At 37.8% G+C, this 17,900-nt stretch overlaps 1 protein-coding gene across 1 annotated transcript in view; it reads left to right on the forward strand.

The window, feature by feature from the left end:
* The window catches only part of DNAH7 (dynein axonemal heavy chain 7), a gene marked incomplete at its 5' end in the record, with an annotated part of 250,182 nt that overhangs the window by 141,429 nt on the left and 90,853 nt on the right, over positions 1–17,900 (forward strand). The window contains 4 exons of the mRNA XM_080799459.1: positions 9,997–10,327; positions 12,183–12,529; positions 14,101–14,281; positions 16,564–16,749. Coding sequence (XP_080655585.1) covers positions 9,997–10,327; positions 12,183–12,529; positions 14,101–14,281; positions 16,564–16,749 — 1,045 coding nt within the window. The remainder of the gene's footprint in view (positions 1–9,996; positions 10,328–12,182; positions 12,530–14,100; positions 14,282–16,563; positions 16,750–17,900) is intronic.

Here is a 17,900-nt window from a genome sequence, read left to right on the forward strand (position 1 = left end):
TTTTACAAATTTAACTATGATGCTTTGGTGTTGGCCTGCTTTTGTTGATTTTGATGGGAATTCTTTGTGCCTCCTGAATTTGGATGTTTGATTCCTTCCCCTAGTTGGATAAGTTTTCAGCTGTAATTTCCTCAAATAAACCTCCCCTCTCTTCTACTGGGATTCCTATGATACAAATCTTATTATGCTTTATGGAGTTACTGAGTTCCTGATGTCTACATTTTCAGCTTCATTATTTCCCAAAATTTTATCTTCTGTATCATTTATTTGTTCCTCTGCTTATTCAATTCTTGTGGTCATTACATCCAATTGGTTTGAAATCTTGATTATTGCATTTTTCATTTAGGTCTGACTAGTTTTTATATCTTTTATCTCTGTGGTAAGGGACTCCCTGGTATCATCTATGCTTTTATCAGGCCCAGCTAGTATCCTTATGGTTGTTGTTTTAAATTCAGGATCAGGCATATTATTTCTGTTTTGATTAGATCCCTAGCCACGACCTTTTCTTGTTCTTTCTTCTGGGATGAGTTCCTCCATCTTGGCATTTTGTCTAGGTCTCTTTCTTCTCTGCCTTAGGAAAGCCTGCTATGTTTTCTGCTCCTGAGAGTAATGGGTCTAAAGAAGAGGTCATATACTGTCCAGGGCCTGGTGCTTCAGAAAGTGTTTCTAGTTGTGTGTACTCTGCTGCTGTGTTTTGGCTGCCCTTTCCTGCAGGTCAGTCCTCTGTGGAGTTTCTCCTTGCCTACAATGGGGAGTGTTTGGACCTTAATCAAAAGTGGTGAATTTTAACTAGGTGCACTCTGCTCTGCTTGTTAAAAGAGACTTGATGCTCTTTCCACTAGAGCTGAAACTTTGCAGGACTCTATGGTTGATTGTCATGGTGCATGTGGGGGATTTGCACTGGTCTTTGGAGGAAGGGGCCCACTGCAGTGATTATCAGGCAGGTGAGCACCAACAAAACTCAGGGGGGTGGGGTTTGGTATAAGCAGTTTAGGCTGCCAGTGTTGGTGCTGTGGTGTTTACTGAACTTAGTTTAGCTAAGGGGCAGGGGAGGGAACTGGCATCCACTGGCTTTTTTCTCCCTGGAGAGGCAATGTCACCTCTGCCAGATGTACTCCAAGAAAAGGGAACCATCTCTCCCAGCACATCCCAGGGGTAATCCTCAGAACGCACCATCCACCCCTGGCCTATCTGCCCTCCTCCACAGAAACACTGCAGCACCCTTGCCCTTGAGGTTCCAACTAGCAACACCTCCAGCCTCTAAAACTCCTGCCTTTGAGCCCCATTTGTAAAATCTCATGAGAGTCAGCCCCTTTCATTTTCCTAGTCAATAGCCTTGGGGAATTGTTTTCCTTATGCAATTTCCTGTGCACTTCTCTCTCTTTCTCTCTGTCTCTCCCTCTCTCCTTCCCTCCCTCTCTCCCTTCCTCCCCCTCCTCTCATTCTGACCAGGGCTCCCTCCCCTCTACAGCACCCATGATCTGTTTCTCCCCCAAGTCAGGTCTTCATACCTCCTACCTTCCACACTGTGTTCTCTTTTCTCCCTCTCATTGTGACATTTGTTCTGTTAGTCCTCAGATTGATTTCTTGGGTTTTCAAAATGATTTCATATTTGTCAAGCTGTTTCCAGAGATGAGGCAAGCCTAGGGTCTCCTACTACTCTCCCATCTTAACTCCCTTCAATCTGCTGAGGGTGATTTTAGATGCAAGAAAAGTTTACTCAAAAACTTCTTTGGTTCAAAACAATACTCAGTATAGGGGTGCCTGGGTGGCTCAGTGGGTTAGGCCTCTGCCTTCAGCTCAGATCATGATCTCAGGGTCCTGGGATCGAGCCCTACATCGGACTCTCTGCTCAGCAGGGAGCCTGCTTCCCCCTCCCCCTCTGCCTGCCTCTTTGCCTACTTGTGATTTCTCTCTCTGTCAAATAAATAAATAAAATATTTTTTAAAAATACTCAATATATTACAAAATGTAAAAACATTACATTAAGCTATAAAATTATATGTTTAAAAGTTTTAATGATCTACATTTTAAGGGGATCTTCAGCTAACGTTTGGTCATATTAAAAAAGTTATTTAAACAAACTTTTTGCATTGCATTGATAACTTTTTCATTGCATCTATAATTTGTAAAGGTTTTTATTTCCTTTTTGAGGTCTGTTTTAACAAATTAAACTTTCCTAGGTACTTAAATAATTTTAAGAAATTAATAAGTTAAACTAATACAGAGGGTGAGCCTTAAGCTCTTTTAAATGTTTAATATTACCTGTAAACTTTATGAGCTATATTTACTTTAAAACAGAAATCTAGCTCTTGCTCAATTACATAATTTATATTGGACTATAAGGTTGAACGATGAGTCTATTAGGCTGAATTTTTTAAATATTGAAAACACTTAAGACACCAACATGAACTGATTTCATGACACAAAAATATTGATGCAAAGTTCAATGTTTACATATTAACTATCGTTAATTCTAAATCTTCCTGTGCTAACACACTATGTCAAGAATTTTGAAGTGTCCTTTCCCGTATTGTCTGGGATGCTACCTATATCCTGGTAAGACACTCCTCATCTGTATTTACAGTGACTATTGTAATACTTTCTGCAACTGGGGCATCAGAGCTTTCCTGTATACCATGATCCATACTCGTGTGTTTGAATCCTATCATTGATACTTTTTCTTTTTTCTCATAATACTTTTTCTGTCTACCTAGTGAAATCTGCTACTCCTACCTGAGGTTGCTACATTACTTGATTTTGAATATTATAATTGCTTTGGATGTCAAAATAATTATCTTTCCATATAGATCTTATGATCTTTAACTTAATGGAATCTTGTCTTTTTTTTTTCTTCTATATTTTCCCATCCAAGAGAATTAAAACTCTGATTGTACACTCAAAATATCTAAGGCCATCCTAACCAAAAGAAATATTATGAAAATGAGATACAAGGTTATAAGATGATTGAAAGTAATAGTTTTCTAGGCATTTTTAGGTATTTTTTTTAAAAAGGTTTTATTTATTTCTTTAATAGAGAAATCACAAGTAGGCAGAGGCAAGCAGAGAGAGAGAGAGGGGGAAGCAGGCTCCTCGGTGAGCAGAGAGCCCGATGCAGGGCTCAATCCCAGAACCCTGAGATCATGACCTGAGCCAAAGGCAGAGGCTTAACCCAGTGAGCCACCCGGGTGCCCCATCATTTTTAGGTATTCTTATTTGCCGTTCAGATCTTCCTTAAAAAAAAAAAAAAAAAAAAAAAAAAAACTCCTTTATGGAGTGCCTGGGTGGCTCAATTGGTTGTGTACAACTCTTTGTTTCAGCTCAGGTCATGATCTCGGGGTCATGGGACCTAGTCCTGTGTAGGGCTCTGTGATCAGCTGGGAGTCTGCTTGGGATTCTCTCCTTCTCCTTCTCTTTCTCTCTCTATCTCAAATAAAAGATAAATTTAAAAATCTTTTTTAAAAATTATCCTTTACCTTAACTAGGATCCCCATCCTGTGGTTGCTCTTCCCTTAATAGCTAAAGCCTTCAGATCTCTGTATAGCCAGGTACTCTTGTAACCTCAAAGCAAGTTAACAGATCATCTGCTAGAACACTATTAGTTTAACTAGCAAATCATCACATGGGATGAACCATAATATGGAAGCATTCCTGTTCTTGTTTCTATTATTGTTCCCCAAGATTTGGGCTAGAACCAAATTCACAGACAATATGGTATCATGTATCTTGTCCCCTTAGTTTCCATTATGACAAGCATTTTGCTGACTCACAGGGAATCAATGTATGGCAAAACATAGCATACCCTTGCTTCTAAATGTTATGGGTTTTTTCCCCCTCTTTGGCAGTCTTTTTAATGTTTTCTTAGTTAACTTTTCCAGTTTGAGCCAATTATGCCCTCAGCTGAAGGGTGTGCTTCTGCCTTTAGATAGTTTTCAAGCTGGTTTGTTACCTACTCCAACCTCCTTTTTGAAGATGATTTCTAAAATGTGTCACCTTTTACTTTGAAACATTATAGTATATTAAATATTTTAAATGAGAAGGATTATAAAGAAGAGTTTTCTCTACATATAATGTATAATTATCCATAGAAAATATATGACTGCAGATAAAATGTTTAAAGCACATTAAAATACCATTTTATTCTTAATCAATTATTATTACTTTGTACTCATTCACACAAAAATTGTTGAGTTGTATTATTATCCTATTTGTCATTTTTGTCTTTTAAAATTTTTTAAAAAATTTTTTCAGTGTTCCAAGATTCATTCTTTATGCACCACACCCAGTGCTCCATGCAATACGTGCCCTCCTTAATACCCACCACCAAGCTCACCCATCCCCCACCCCCTCCCTTCCAAAACTGTCAGTTTGTTTCTGAGTCCACAGTCTCTCATGCTTTGTCTTCTGCTCAGATTTCCCCTAATTCACCTTTCCTTTCCTTCTCTGTTATTCCTTATGCTCCACAAGTAAGTGAAACCATATGATAATTGACTCTCTGCTTGACTTATTTCACTCAGCATAATCTCTTCCAGTCCTGTCCATGTTGATACAAAAGTTGGGTATTCATCCTTTCTGATGGAGGCATAATACTCCATTGTATATATGGACCACATCTTCTTTATCCATTTGTCTGTTGAAGGGGATCTTGGCTCTTTCCACAGTTTGGCAACCGTGACCATTGCTGCTATGAACACTGGGGTACAGATGACCCTTCTTTTCACTACATCCGTATCTTTGGGGTAAATACCCAGTAGTGCAATTTCAGGGTCATAGTGTATCTCTATTTTTAATTTCTTAAGGAATCTCCACACTGTTTTCCAAAGTGGCTGCACCAACTTGCATTCCCACCAACAGTGTAAGAGGGTTCCCCTTTCTCCACATCCTCTCCAACACTTGTTGTTTACTGTCTTGTTGATTTTTGCCATTCTAACTGGTATAAGATGGTATCTCAATGTGGTTTTGATTTGAATCTCCCTGATGGCTAATGATGATGAACATTTTTTCATGTGTCTGTTAGCCATTTGTATGTCTCCTTTGGAGAAGTGTCTGTTCATGTCTTCTGCCCATTTTTTGATGTGACAATCTGTTTTTTGAGTGTTGAGTTTGAGAAGTTCTTTATAGATCTTGGATATCAGCCCTTTGTCTGTAGTGTCATTTGCGAATATCTTCTCCCATTCTGTGGGTTGCCTCTTTGTTTTGTTGACTGTTTTTGATCATTGCTTCAATCTCGTTACTAGATATTGGTCTATTCAGGTTGTCAAATTCTTCCTGTTTCAGTCTTGAAAATTTATAGGTTTCCAGCAATGTATCTATTTCTTCTAGGTTGCTTAACTTATTGGCATATAACTGTTGATAATAATTTCTGATGATTGTTTCTATTTCCTTGGCGTTAGTCGTGGTCTCTCCCTTTTCATTCATAATTTTATTAATTTGGGTCCTCTCTCTTTTCTTTTGGCTTAGTTTGGCCAGCTATTTATTGATCTTACTGATTCTTTCAAAGAAACAGCTTCTAGTTTAGTTGATGTATTCTGTTGTATCTCTAGTTTCTAACTCATTGATCTCTGCTCTCTCTTATTTCCCTTCTTGTGTGTGGGGTTGGCTTAATTTGTTGGTGTTTTTCTAGTTCTTTAAGGTGTAAAGAGAGTTGGTATATTTGGGATTTTTCAATTTTTTTGAGTGAGGCTTGGATGGCTATGTATTTCTCCTTTAGGACCACCTTTGTTGTATCCCATAGGTTTTGGACCAATGTGTCTTTATTCACATTGGTTTCCATGAATTGTTTAAGTTCTTTGATTTCCTGGTTGGCCCAGACATTCTTGAGCAGGGTGGTCTTTAGCTTCCAAGTGTTTGAATTCCTTCCAAACTTTTTCTTGTGGTTGAGTTTCAGTTTCAAAGCATTATGGTCTGAGAATATGCAGGGAATAATCTCAATCTTTTGGTATCAGTTGAGCCCTGATTTGTGACCCAGTATATGGTCTATTCTGGGGAAATTTCCATGTGTGCTCAAGAAGAATGAGTATTCTGTTGTCTTAAGGTGGAATGTTCTGTATATATCTATGAAGTCCACCTGGTCCAATGTGTCATTCAAAGCTCTTATTTCTTTATTGATTTTCTGCTTGGATGAATAATAGCTGAGTAATAAACCACTCTCAGTAATAGCTGAGAGTGGTATGTTGAGATCCCCTACAATTTATGTATTCATATCAATATGACTCTTTATTTTGATTAACAGTTGAATTATGTAGTTGGCTGCTTCCATGTTGGGAGCATAAATATTTACAAGTGTTAGATCTTCTTGGTGGATAGACTCTTTAAGAATGATGTAGTGTCCTTCTGTATCTCTGACTACAGTCTTTAGCTTAAAATCCAATTTATCTGATATGAGAATCACCACCCCAGCTCTCTTTTGAGGCCCGTTGGCATGAAAGACGCTTCTCCATCCCTTCACTTTCAGTCTGGATATACTTTAGGTTCCAAATGTGTCTCTTGTAGACAGCATGTGGACGGGTCCTGTCATTTTATCCACTCTACAACGCTGTGCCATTTTATGGGCCATTTAGGCCATTCACGTTGAGAGTGATTATTGAAAGATAAGTTTTTATTGACATCATGTTGCCTGTGAAGTCCTTGTTTCTATAGATTATCTCTATAAGTCACTGTACGGTGTCACTCTTGGGTTCTTTCTTCTTTTACAGAACCCCCTTAATATTTCTTGTAGTGCTGGCCTTGTGGTCACATACCCTTTTCAACCTTGCTGGTCTTGGAAGCTCTTTATTTCTCCATCCATTTTGAATGTCAGCCTTGTTGGTTAAAGTATTTTTGGCTGCATGTTCTTCTCAGTTAGTGCCCTGAATATGTCTTGCCAGACCTTTCTGGCTTGCCAGGTTTCTGTGGATAGGTCTGATGTTATTCCAATGGTCCTTCCTCTGTACATAAGGAATCTCTTCCCCTTAGCTGCCCTTAGGACCTCTTGTCTGAAATTATGAATCATGAATTTCACAGTCAAGTGTTTGGATGTCTTTCTAGACTTTTTGATCTTGGGGGGCTGGGTATCCTTTCTGCCTCTAGGACACAAACACTTGTTCCTTTCCTCAGACTGGGGAAATTTTTGTCTAGAATTTATTCAACTATATCTTCTAGTCTCTCTTTCTCTACCCCCCCTCAGGGATCCCAATAATTCTGATGTTGGAATGTTTTATGGCCTCTTTTATTTCCCTAATTCTGTTTTCATGGCTTCTAAGCTGTTTGTTCCAGGCCTCCTCCTGATCCTTCTTTTCTATCAGTTTGTCTTCTAGATCACTAATTCTATCCTCTGCCTCAGTTACCCTAGCTGTTAGAGTATTTAGATTAGATTGGATCTCATTGATAGCATTTTTAACTTCTGCCAGATTGGCTCTCACTTCAGTCCTTAGAGATTCTATGTTGTCGCTAATGGTGTTCTCCAGCCTAGTCATTGCATGGATAATTGTTACCCTGAATTCCCTTTCTGACATACTGTTTATGTCCATATCCAATAGTTTTGTGGCAGAGGGCACGGTCTCTGAATTTTTCCTCTTTTGGCTATTCCTCCTCCTGGTCATTTTGGTGAGAGGTGGTTGAGAGGATGTACAGCTGAATATATCAACTGTGATCCAGACAAGGTGAACCCTGGAAAGTTTCAGAGCAATCAGAAGTCACCACCAGAAAGAAAGAAAAAGGAAAAAAAGAAAGAGAAAAGAAAAGAGAAAACCCAGCCAAAATGAGCCCTAAAAGTAAGATTTCTAAGGTACATAAACAAAAACAAGCAAACAAAAAGAGCAACAAAAGTAAATGAGAAGAAAAATAAGAAGAGCCCAGCCAAAAGGAGCCCCAAGAATAAGATTTCTATAGTACCAGAACAAAAAGAAATACACATAAACACTAACAGAAGAGTTAGTGGAGGGTGGTTATAAATTCTCAATGTGGATGAGGCAGGTTATTTTGGTTCTTCCTGGGTGTATCTTGTTATTTTGTTAAAGGATTCAACTTTCCAGAGATACAAGGAAATTAAAACTGGTTTATATATAAGGATAGTATTAAATAGGGGAAAAGGATTGCCTTGATTTATATCTATATGTATATTTAAAAAAAAGAAAAAGAAAAAGAAACACAGGTATATGCATGAAAAAAGTTCAAGTTAAAAAGTTATTATGAAATATTTGTATTAAGCCTCTAGTGGTAATGGTAAGTAGGTTAAAAAATTTTTAAAAAACAAGAATCATGAGAACAAATTAACCAAAAAAAAAAAAAAAGAAAGAAAGAAAAGTTGTATCTATGAAATATACAGGTTTTGGGGCAATACCAGGAGCTTAATATATTGTTTTTCCCTGATGCTGGGGTTTTACAGTTTTATGGGGCCCCTGTGGTGGTTGTCCTCTTGTTCTCTGGGCTTGTCTTCTGGGGGAGGAGCTGCCACATTGTTTTCCAGTCAATCTTGCTTGGGGTGAGTCACCCTGCCCCCTGTCAAGAGGTTGGGCTCTGTGGAAACCAGTTTTTCAGGCTTTTGTTCTCTGGAGGTTTTTGTTCTTTGGTGGCTTTTTGCAGCTCTTCAGAGGGTCAGAGCAAAGAATTTGTCTGCCAGAGCTCCACCTCAGAGAGAAGCCTTAGACTATTCCCCTCTGGATGGTCCAGAACACACAGACTCCCCCTCTGCAAACTCCGCTGAACTCCACCACTTCCCACAGGTGGTGCTCACCCCCAGCCGCCATCCCAGTGGTCACCCGAGGCCCCTGCCTTTCTCTGCACCCCCCTGTGCCACTAAAACCGTGAGCAGTATTGGTCCAGGGAGCCTTGTTTCTGGTGGCTGCCTTTGCCAGGACTGCTGTCTGGGGTCCACACCTACGCCGGGTGCAGTCAGACCCCATGGCAGCACATGCCGCTGGAGGCCGTGGGCCACGGGATCCCAAGCAGTGTTCCTGCCGGGCTCCCTCACGCATGGGCGGGAGTGTGCCCAGCTGAGTCGTGGTGCAAGCAGTGGAAAGCCTCAAGCTCAGTGACCGCGGACTGGAGGCCCCGCCGGACTCTCTCTGGCACAAATGGTTGCTGGTGGTGACCGTCCTGGAACCATGGGCTTAGGCCCGTACCTGTGACCGCCCGATTCCACCAGTTGCCCCTTAAGATCTTTTGCTCGTCTTGAGCGCTTTTACCCAGACTCCAAGTTATTGCTGGTCCCCAATCACAGGGCACTTCCGTATTGGGATACCACTTTCCCATGGGTCACTTCTGGTGGCCCCTCCCCCTTCTGTTTATCCTCCGATATCAGTCCGATTGTTCCCACTGTGCTGTACCCCTCCACTGATGTCTTCTACCCCCAGAGAGATCCAGACGTGTATAATCTTATATCTCGGGCTGATTTCATGGGTGTTCAGAGTGTTCTGGTAGAAAATTAGCTCACTTTAGGGGACCGGTTGAAACAGGGTCTCCTACTTCTCTGCCATCTTACCCCTCCCCCCCCTCCCCATTTTTGTCTTAAATAAAAAATTATTTGAAGATATTGAATACTTCTTAAAATCATTTGCCACCTTTGGCAACATTCAAAACAATATATTTTGGGCACTGAAGTCTATTTAGAAGATGTAATTATAGAAAAATTTTAAGGAACCATAGTGTTGTAGGAATAAAGTTCCCAAGGTGACTAACCATTAGGAGTACACCATTCATTTTGATGAAGAGTACTCCTTGCCTATACCTCGTATGTAATAAATTAAAAAAATAATTTCTGCAATTCTGCTATATGTCTGGATATTGTGCTAGGCACTGGAAATACAAAAATGAACAAGGCGTACTTTTGCTCTTAGTTGTGTGCAACCCGATGTTCTAAAGTTAGTAACTTTTGACAAATAATATTATGTGAAAATCTTTCATACCACTCCTTTAGTTATGCCTGGAAAAAGCCTGAAAAGCTCAAGAATATTTCAATTTTTTCCTTGACGGATAGAGAAACTGGTGCCTAACTTTGTTTTATCTGTTTGCTTCCAGTGAAGTCATGAAAATGAAAAAGAGGTATGAAGTGGGTTTAGACAAACTGGATTCTGCTGCATCTCAAGTAGCCACAATGCAGACCGAGTTGGGGGCGCTACATCCTCAATTAAAAGTTGCTAGCAAAGAGGTGGATGAGATGATGGCAATCATTGAGAGGGAGTCTGTAGAAGTTGCCAAAACTGAAAAAGTAGTGAAAGCTGATGAAACGATAGCAAATGAACAAGCTATGGCTGCCAAAGCCATCAAAGACGAATGTGACGCAGACCTGGCGGAGGCCTTGCCTATCTTAGAATCAGCACTGTCTGCCCTGGACACTCTCACTGCACAGGTAAGAGCACAGCCGCACGCTTGCTGGGACACACAGCATCGTAGCTCAAGGAGGTGCTCACCATTGTGGGCTACCACCAAGTCTGTCTCTCCAAATAGTCTCCACAGTTAATGCAATCAAAATTATTTTCAAATTGGCAAAAGAGTTACCTAATTGACCTGAAACAGAAACGCATGTGCATGACTAAGAATTTTGGGAAAGGAGAAAGCTGCCAAATTTTAGAACTTCCCCTAAAACCCCTGTTATTTCAAGAAATTTGTGCAAGGACTTTGCAGTACAGTGGCGGACAGAGGCATAAGACCTAAGTGTGTATTTTATTTCTAAGGTTCACCTTTTTCATATGTAGACAATTTTGTAATTGACATACACCTTACAGTAGATGTGATAACATATTGTGTTCATGTTTGTTACTATTTGGGTTCTTTTTTAATTTTTGTGATACTAATACGACCTACAGTGTTGTACTTTTTAATAACATGTGTTAGATTGGATGAAATGTGGTATTAAAAATTTAGACATGAGAGGGGAATACTTCAATTAAGAAAGATAAAGGTTAATTTTTAAAAATAGTGTTGAGAATCATGCTAAACTTTGGGTGAGGAGAGACCGTTAGGTCCTTTCTTCATACTTACTACAATATAGGTTTCAGAGTGATTAAAATTTAAGCATAAATAATTGTACTATTATAAAATAGTAGGAAATGCAGGTCCTGTTTATATCTTGGAGTGGATCAGGACCTTAGATTTCTTAGATGTGAGAGATCAGAAAAAAAACTAAGCAAAATTGTAACATATATGCTCTGGATTCTCTTCTGGTTTTCATAACTAATAATTGGGGTTTTATGTTTGAACTAGATGGCAAACAAAAGATTAATATGCCTCTATGTAAAAAGCTCTTACAAATCAATAAGAAAAAAATAGATGTAAGATAAGATGGTAAATGATATGAAGAAGTAATTCACAAAAGAGGAAATATGAATAGTCATTAAACATATGAAAATGTATCCTACCTCACTTGTATTTTGAAAAAAACAGATTAATAAAAGATTTCTTTGACTTATCAGAATCCCTAGCCTTGTTGCTGAGGATATATGTAGTAAAACAGGAAAGCTTAGATACTTTCTGGAGAGTAGTCTGTGAATATGTGTCAAAAGCTTTAAAAAAAAAGATACAAAGTTCTTAACTCAATATGGCAATTATAATAGTAAAAAAATAAAAGGAAGAAAAAACATTAGGGTATGAGAATTACGGTTCACGTCTATACATGAGAAGGTCATGTTGCCATTAAAATGATGTGTTTCATAGCATGTAAGGATGTTCACTATATATTACTATTGAAATATGAAAAGTTTTAAAACAGCATGTATGTTATGTATATGATAATTCCATTGGTCAAAATGTAGCATATTCACTAGTTAATAGCATATATACATAGAAAACATATAGAAGAAATATAAATAAAAAATATTTGCAACAGTTAACTAGATATGGGATTATAGGAGGTTTTTGTATGTATAATTTTTCTGTATTTTTCTAATATTTGCATCTATTACTTTCACAATTTTTAAGAAACTACAACACTCTTACTTTGCAACAACCAAATCTCTTTTATGTATTTTTGAAGTAGACTTTGCGTCATAAGTAATCTCACATTAAGGTATATTTCCATTATTCTCTTTTGTTTCTAACTTTTCCTTTGGGACAAACGTCTCATTTCTTTTTTGACAGAATTCTATCATTTACCATTTCTACCCAATGAACAGTTTCTATCTTATGGTTTAGCGTGAAAATAAGAGCCAATTACAAACAATGCATAAACAATTCTTTTTTAATAATTAGCATGTTGTTATTTCAAGGACATTACAGTGGTAAAATCCATGAAGAGTCCCCCTGCTGGTGTCAAGCTTGTTATGGAAGCTATATGCATCTTGAAAGGCATCAAAGCTGACAAAATCCCCGACCCAACAGGTTCGGGGAAAAAAATAGAGGATTTCTGGGGTCCAGCTAAGAGACTTCTTGGTGACATCCGATTTCTACAGTCACTTCATGAATATGACAAGGACAACATTCCTGCAGCTTACATGAATATCATAAGAAAAAATTATATTCCAAACCCAGATTTTGTTCCAGAGAAGATTAGAAATGCTTCCACGGCGGCTGAAGGTCTGTGCAAATGGGTCATAGCAATGGATTCATATGATAAGTAAGTACTAATGACAACAACAACGACACAGCCCTGTGTTTTATTTTCCTGTTTGGTCATTTAGACACTATAAAACTGAAAAGTTATATAGGTGAGAGGCTCCGTGGAAAATCCTGTCTAGTATCTGCTGTGTGTGTACGTATTTACTGGAGGCAAGACCGTACCAATCATATAGTATAATACAGTGTTGCTTAAACCTTTGTGGACTCAGGAACCCTTTATACTCTTAAAAATCTTGAAGACATGAAAAACTTTTTTTTTTTTAAATTAAAGACTTTATTTCTTTGTCAGAGAGAGAGAGAGAGAGAGAGAACACAAACAGGGGGAGTGACAGGCAGAGCAAGGAGGCTAGTCTGAGATTTGATCCCAGGACCCTGGGATCATGACCTGAACTGAAGGCAGACGCTTAACTGACTGAACCACCCAGGCATCCCTTGAAAAACTTGTTTATCTCCCATATTAGAAGTTGAAATAGAGAAATTTTTAAAAATGTTGGTTCATAAAGACATTACATGTTACATAAATAACTTATTTTTTAATTCACATTTTTCACAAAAAAATTAGGAGAACAGTAGTGGTGTTTTATATTTTTGCAAATCTCTTTAATATGTGGCCAGTGGAAGATAGTTGGACACTCAAATCTGCATCTTCATTCATTCTGTTGCAATATGTTGTTTCTATTGAAATTTATGATGAAAATACAGACTCACACAGACGTGTGGTTGGACAAGAGAGGATGTCATGGACTCCCCAAAGGGGATGAAGTATGTCTTGGGCCATATTTTGAAAACCACTAGTATAATCACATATTCTTTGTAAGATAAGGAGTCTTCTCTGGTGACTGTATGAGAACCACTTATATTATGTACAAAACAGCAAAAATTACTGGTTATCTTCAAAAAACAACTATTACAGGATATCTTTCAAACTCATACATAGTTTGAATCGTTGTGCATATGTTATAACCTGTATATGTTTTGGACCATAATGTATTGAAGATAAATTTTAATTTAACATTTACCATTTGTTTAGAAAGCTAACATCACTGACCCCATTTTCCAGATAGAAGATAATTTATATCCATTCTTTTTCTTATATAGTCCCTTCTGTTATTGACATACACATTTGTAAGATGGCTGGTTTTAGTTAAAGATCTACTCTGAAAAATTTTAAAAAGCAAAATGACATAGATAAAACAGCTCACCTCCTAAGAATTAAGCTTTAGTGAAATAGACTAGATTTCATAAACACTGCAATATTTTACATGAATAGGCTATTTTCCTTCTGGAAAACCACAATATTCATACTGTCAGTAAGCTAACACTTTATATTGGGTTATAAAAATTACTCATTTGAAAAGTTATCCATATTTGATACCTATTTTGATCATCATTTCTTATGTGCTGGGGTCAGGTGTGGTAGTTTGATGAAATATAGAATACGGAAACCAGCATAGGTTTTGCATAAAAATGTGTTGTGAGTTACAGGAAGGATAGAAAAGCAAATTCAGTGATAGTAAGTGAACTACAGTATAAAATGTATATCGAATCTTCTGATTTTACTTTTTGCAGAGTGGCAAAAATAGTAGCTCCTAAAAAGATAAAACTGGCTGCTGCCGAAGGGGAGCTTAAAATTGCTATGGACGGTCTTCGGAAGAAACAGGCCACCCTGCGAGAAGTCCAGGCCAAGCTGGCCAAGCTTCAGGATACCCTAGAACTAAACAAACAGAAGAAGGCTGATTTGGAGAACCAGGTGTGTGATCCTATGGACAAATATGGGCAAATCCTAATCACTTTGGTAGGAATGATGTTTGTGCCAGCAAGTAACAGCCTCAGTCTCCTGTTTTCTTCCTGGTTGGGAACTGGCAAACGATGGCCCACAGGCCGAATCGGCCATTGCCTATTTCTGTGTGGCCCACAGGCTAAAGACAGTTTTGACACTTTTTAACGATTATATGATAAATGGTTATATAAATACCTGCCTAATATCATCATTTTTGTCTCTTGATCCATAAAACCCCCAATTTTCACCTTTTGGGTCCTTCCCCTACCAAAAGTCAATCATCTCTGCCTGAGATTACCAGAATATTGAGCTAGATTATTTAAGTAATTCTTCATTTTATAGGTAAGAACCAAAATATTAAGTGACTTAGGTTGTGTAAGAGTTAATGGCGGAGCTGAGATACGAACTCAATACCCAGAACCCTACTGTGTGACCCCTGAAAATTATTCTAAGACTAAAAAGGTGATACTGTTTATAGTAAGTAGCTGCTCAAGTTTAATTATGTTCCCGGGGGAAAAAAGTCGAAATATTTTATAAGGCCAATATTTATTGAGTACTTACTCTGCGAGTCACTGTTACCTTGGGAACAGTATGTATTATCTCATTTATTCTCAAAACAGCCTTCTGAGGGAGGTCATCTTTTTGTATGATTTTGTAGAAACTAAAGGTCAGGTAACTTGCCTATAGTCAACCCAGGTTCTAAGCTGGAAGGTTAAAATCTGACTTCAGCAGCTGTGCTCTTTCCTAGAGTTTTCTTCCCAGAGGATATGACCATATATTCTGTATTTATACGAATATGTGATGTTGAGCTCATCTTTAGAAATATGACTTACTATAAGGCATGATGTCCAAGTATTCTGTTTTAGTTTAAATAATATAATAGGTGAGTGTGTGGTTTATTGTAAACATCTGTCAACTCTGTTGTATGATTGACATTTTTATTTTTTGTGATAAAATATTAGAAATTATGATCATGTGAAATGAATATATGCTTACATGTGTACTAAAAATCTGCTTTTGGAGGCAAAATTTTAGTTAAAATATTTTTACTTAGTAATTTCTGATGGCAAGTTTATTGCAGCCAAATACATGATGCAATTTATTATAAACATTATGATAAAGAATGAAGAAAGAAGCCAGGAAGACAGAAGATATTAAAAGACGGAAAATTGAAAGACAAAAGATTTAAGTTTAGAAGTATCAAAAATATCCCCAATTACATACTGTTGCTTTTTCAAGCCTATCTTTCGATAAACCAATTTAGTATTTTATCTCTTTTGGTCTAATGGCATTTATTTAATATAAATATTCATAGCATTAGGAAAAAGTATAGGCCAAATTCTTATTCCACTGTAATCTAAATGCCTCTGCTTTTACCAGTTGTTTACTTCTTCTTTTCATGTCAGTCATTTCATTTTGAGCCTTAAGCTAACCTTTGCTTACTCTTGTCTTTAACCGAGAATAATGAGGCCAAGTCATTTAAAATCATACTAATATAACTCAGGGGAATATTGCCATTGCATGGGTTGAAATGGCTTTTCCCCAAGTTTTCCACCTTCATAATTATCCTTTTTCTTTTTTTAATTACATTGCCTAATTATGCATAATCAAATTGGTTGACAGTCTTCTGCACAAAGTAGGCTCTCAACTATTGATTGATGTCCTAATTGAAGGTTAATTGCAAGTGTGTGAGTAGGTTGACACAATTTAACAACTTGAAAATTGTGCTTTGCAAGTAAGCATAAATTATTACAACTTTTAAACATTTAACCTTTAAAATCATCATCAAGTCAACCATAAGTCAAATGAGGGGAAGATTTTGCTAGAACATTTTAAATAAAATGCATTTAGAGTATTTAAATTTGAGGGAAAATATTTATATTTGCAAGAGAATGTCCTTTATTACTTAAGCAAATTTCAGTGTCTCCTGCCGTAGATCGCTTCCTTAAATAGAGCTATTCTTGTGCTATGTGATGAATAGCCACTAACAATTTTATAAATTGTGTATACTTTGTTATACTTACTTACTCTACGTACTTTATTATGAAACACACTTCCCAAATGTCATGGACTTGCCAGTATTCATAGTGAGATAACTCACATTTTTTTTTTTAGAGTTAAAAAAAAAAAAATTCCGAGTGAAAGTTTGTAATGAAAGAAAGAAGGATTTATCTCAGAGGGCAAAATCGTGCAGAAATTTTCACTTATTTTCTACCTGCGGATGTTGATAAAGCCTGACTTTTATTTTCAAGGTTGACTTGTGCAGCAAAAAGCTAGAACGAGCCGAGCAGCTGATTGGAGGCCTTGGGGGTGAGAAAACCCGCTGGAGCCTCACAGCTCTGGACCTGGGGCAGGTGTACATCAACCTGACAGGCGACATCCTCGTTTCTTCAGGAGTCGTGGCTTACCTAGGTGCCTTTACATCGAATTATCGACAGGTAAAGAATACTAGTCGATTTCTGAGGCCTCTTCCTGACCCTCCCACTGTAGCCAGCACTAACTAATCTTAGAGGATTTTGTTGGCTTAATTTTTGGTTTTTTGTTGAGTACGAAGAGCAAATGTTTCCAAGTGATTTCTATCTAGTTGTGCATCTCAGTTACTCTGTAAATTGCCTTGATAGCCATAAGATGCTATATCAAATATTTTTCTAAAATCAAATTGTTCTAGAAACAAAAACACTGACTCTAGGGTCTACCAGTTCGTGTTACCTTTTTAATGACAGAATTTCAAAGATATCAGGATTTTTGTTACATCTTTGTTTGATGTGTGTGTTTATGAGTGTGATCAGTGACTCTCTCTGAGTCTCAGTAATGAATCATTTCAAAAAATTACTTCAGACACGAAAACTTCAGAGGAAGAAAAGGCAAGCTGGCCTAGAACTGAATCCGTAAGTGGCTTCTTTCCTTTGAAAACAAATGCCAAGTGTCCTGCTTCGAATGAGCGCCCCTTTGATGGATTCTGCCTCATTCTTGGTGACCCAGTTCCCATTTCTATTTCTTCTTCCTGCTTTTTCCTTCCCCTTTTCAGTCCATTTCTGAATGAGACCCAGCACACTGTTGAGCTCTCTTCTGAAAAATTGAACTGAATCCAACCCAGAACATGGCCCCGTCAGAGCAGGAAGAGAGACTTAGAGAAAGGGAAAGTACTCAAAGAAAAGAAAAGGAGAAAATGAAAATGAGAGTGAGGAGGAGAGAGAAATCTTAGAGCATTTGGTAATAGCTTCTGGTGTCGAGCAAGTAGAGAAAGAATAAATGATAACTCATTTTTTTCTCTTCTTTCTTTTTTTTCTCCTTCCCTCCCTCCGTCTCTTGCTGTCTTTCTTTCTTTCTTCCCCATAGCACTGGCTTGCACCTGGTCTCCGTGGAGCCTTACTTAATTTGGGGACTTTCTCTTAAGTAGGGTTGATTCTGGGAGTCCACGGTTTTAGTTTGTTTGTTTATCTTTAACCAAACCGATTTTAAATCTTCACATACGTGGTGTTTCTATCTCTTTGAGATCGGGTCATCCTGCTCCTAGTGTATGACCTTCACGTTCTTCCTCACTTTGTTCACTTGTGTCTTTGAATAACTGTTTGCTACCATGGCATTA

The sequence above is a fragment of the Martes martes genome (genome assembly GCF_963455335.1).
Source record: "Martes martes genome assembly, chromosome: 3".
In the NCBI taxonomy this organism is placed as follows: domain Eukaryota; kingdom Metazoa; phylum Chordata; class Mammalia; order Carnivora; family Mustelidae; genus Martes; species Martes martes.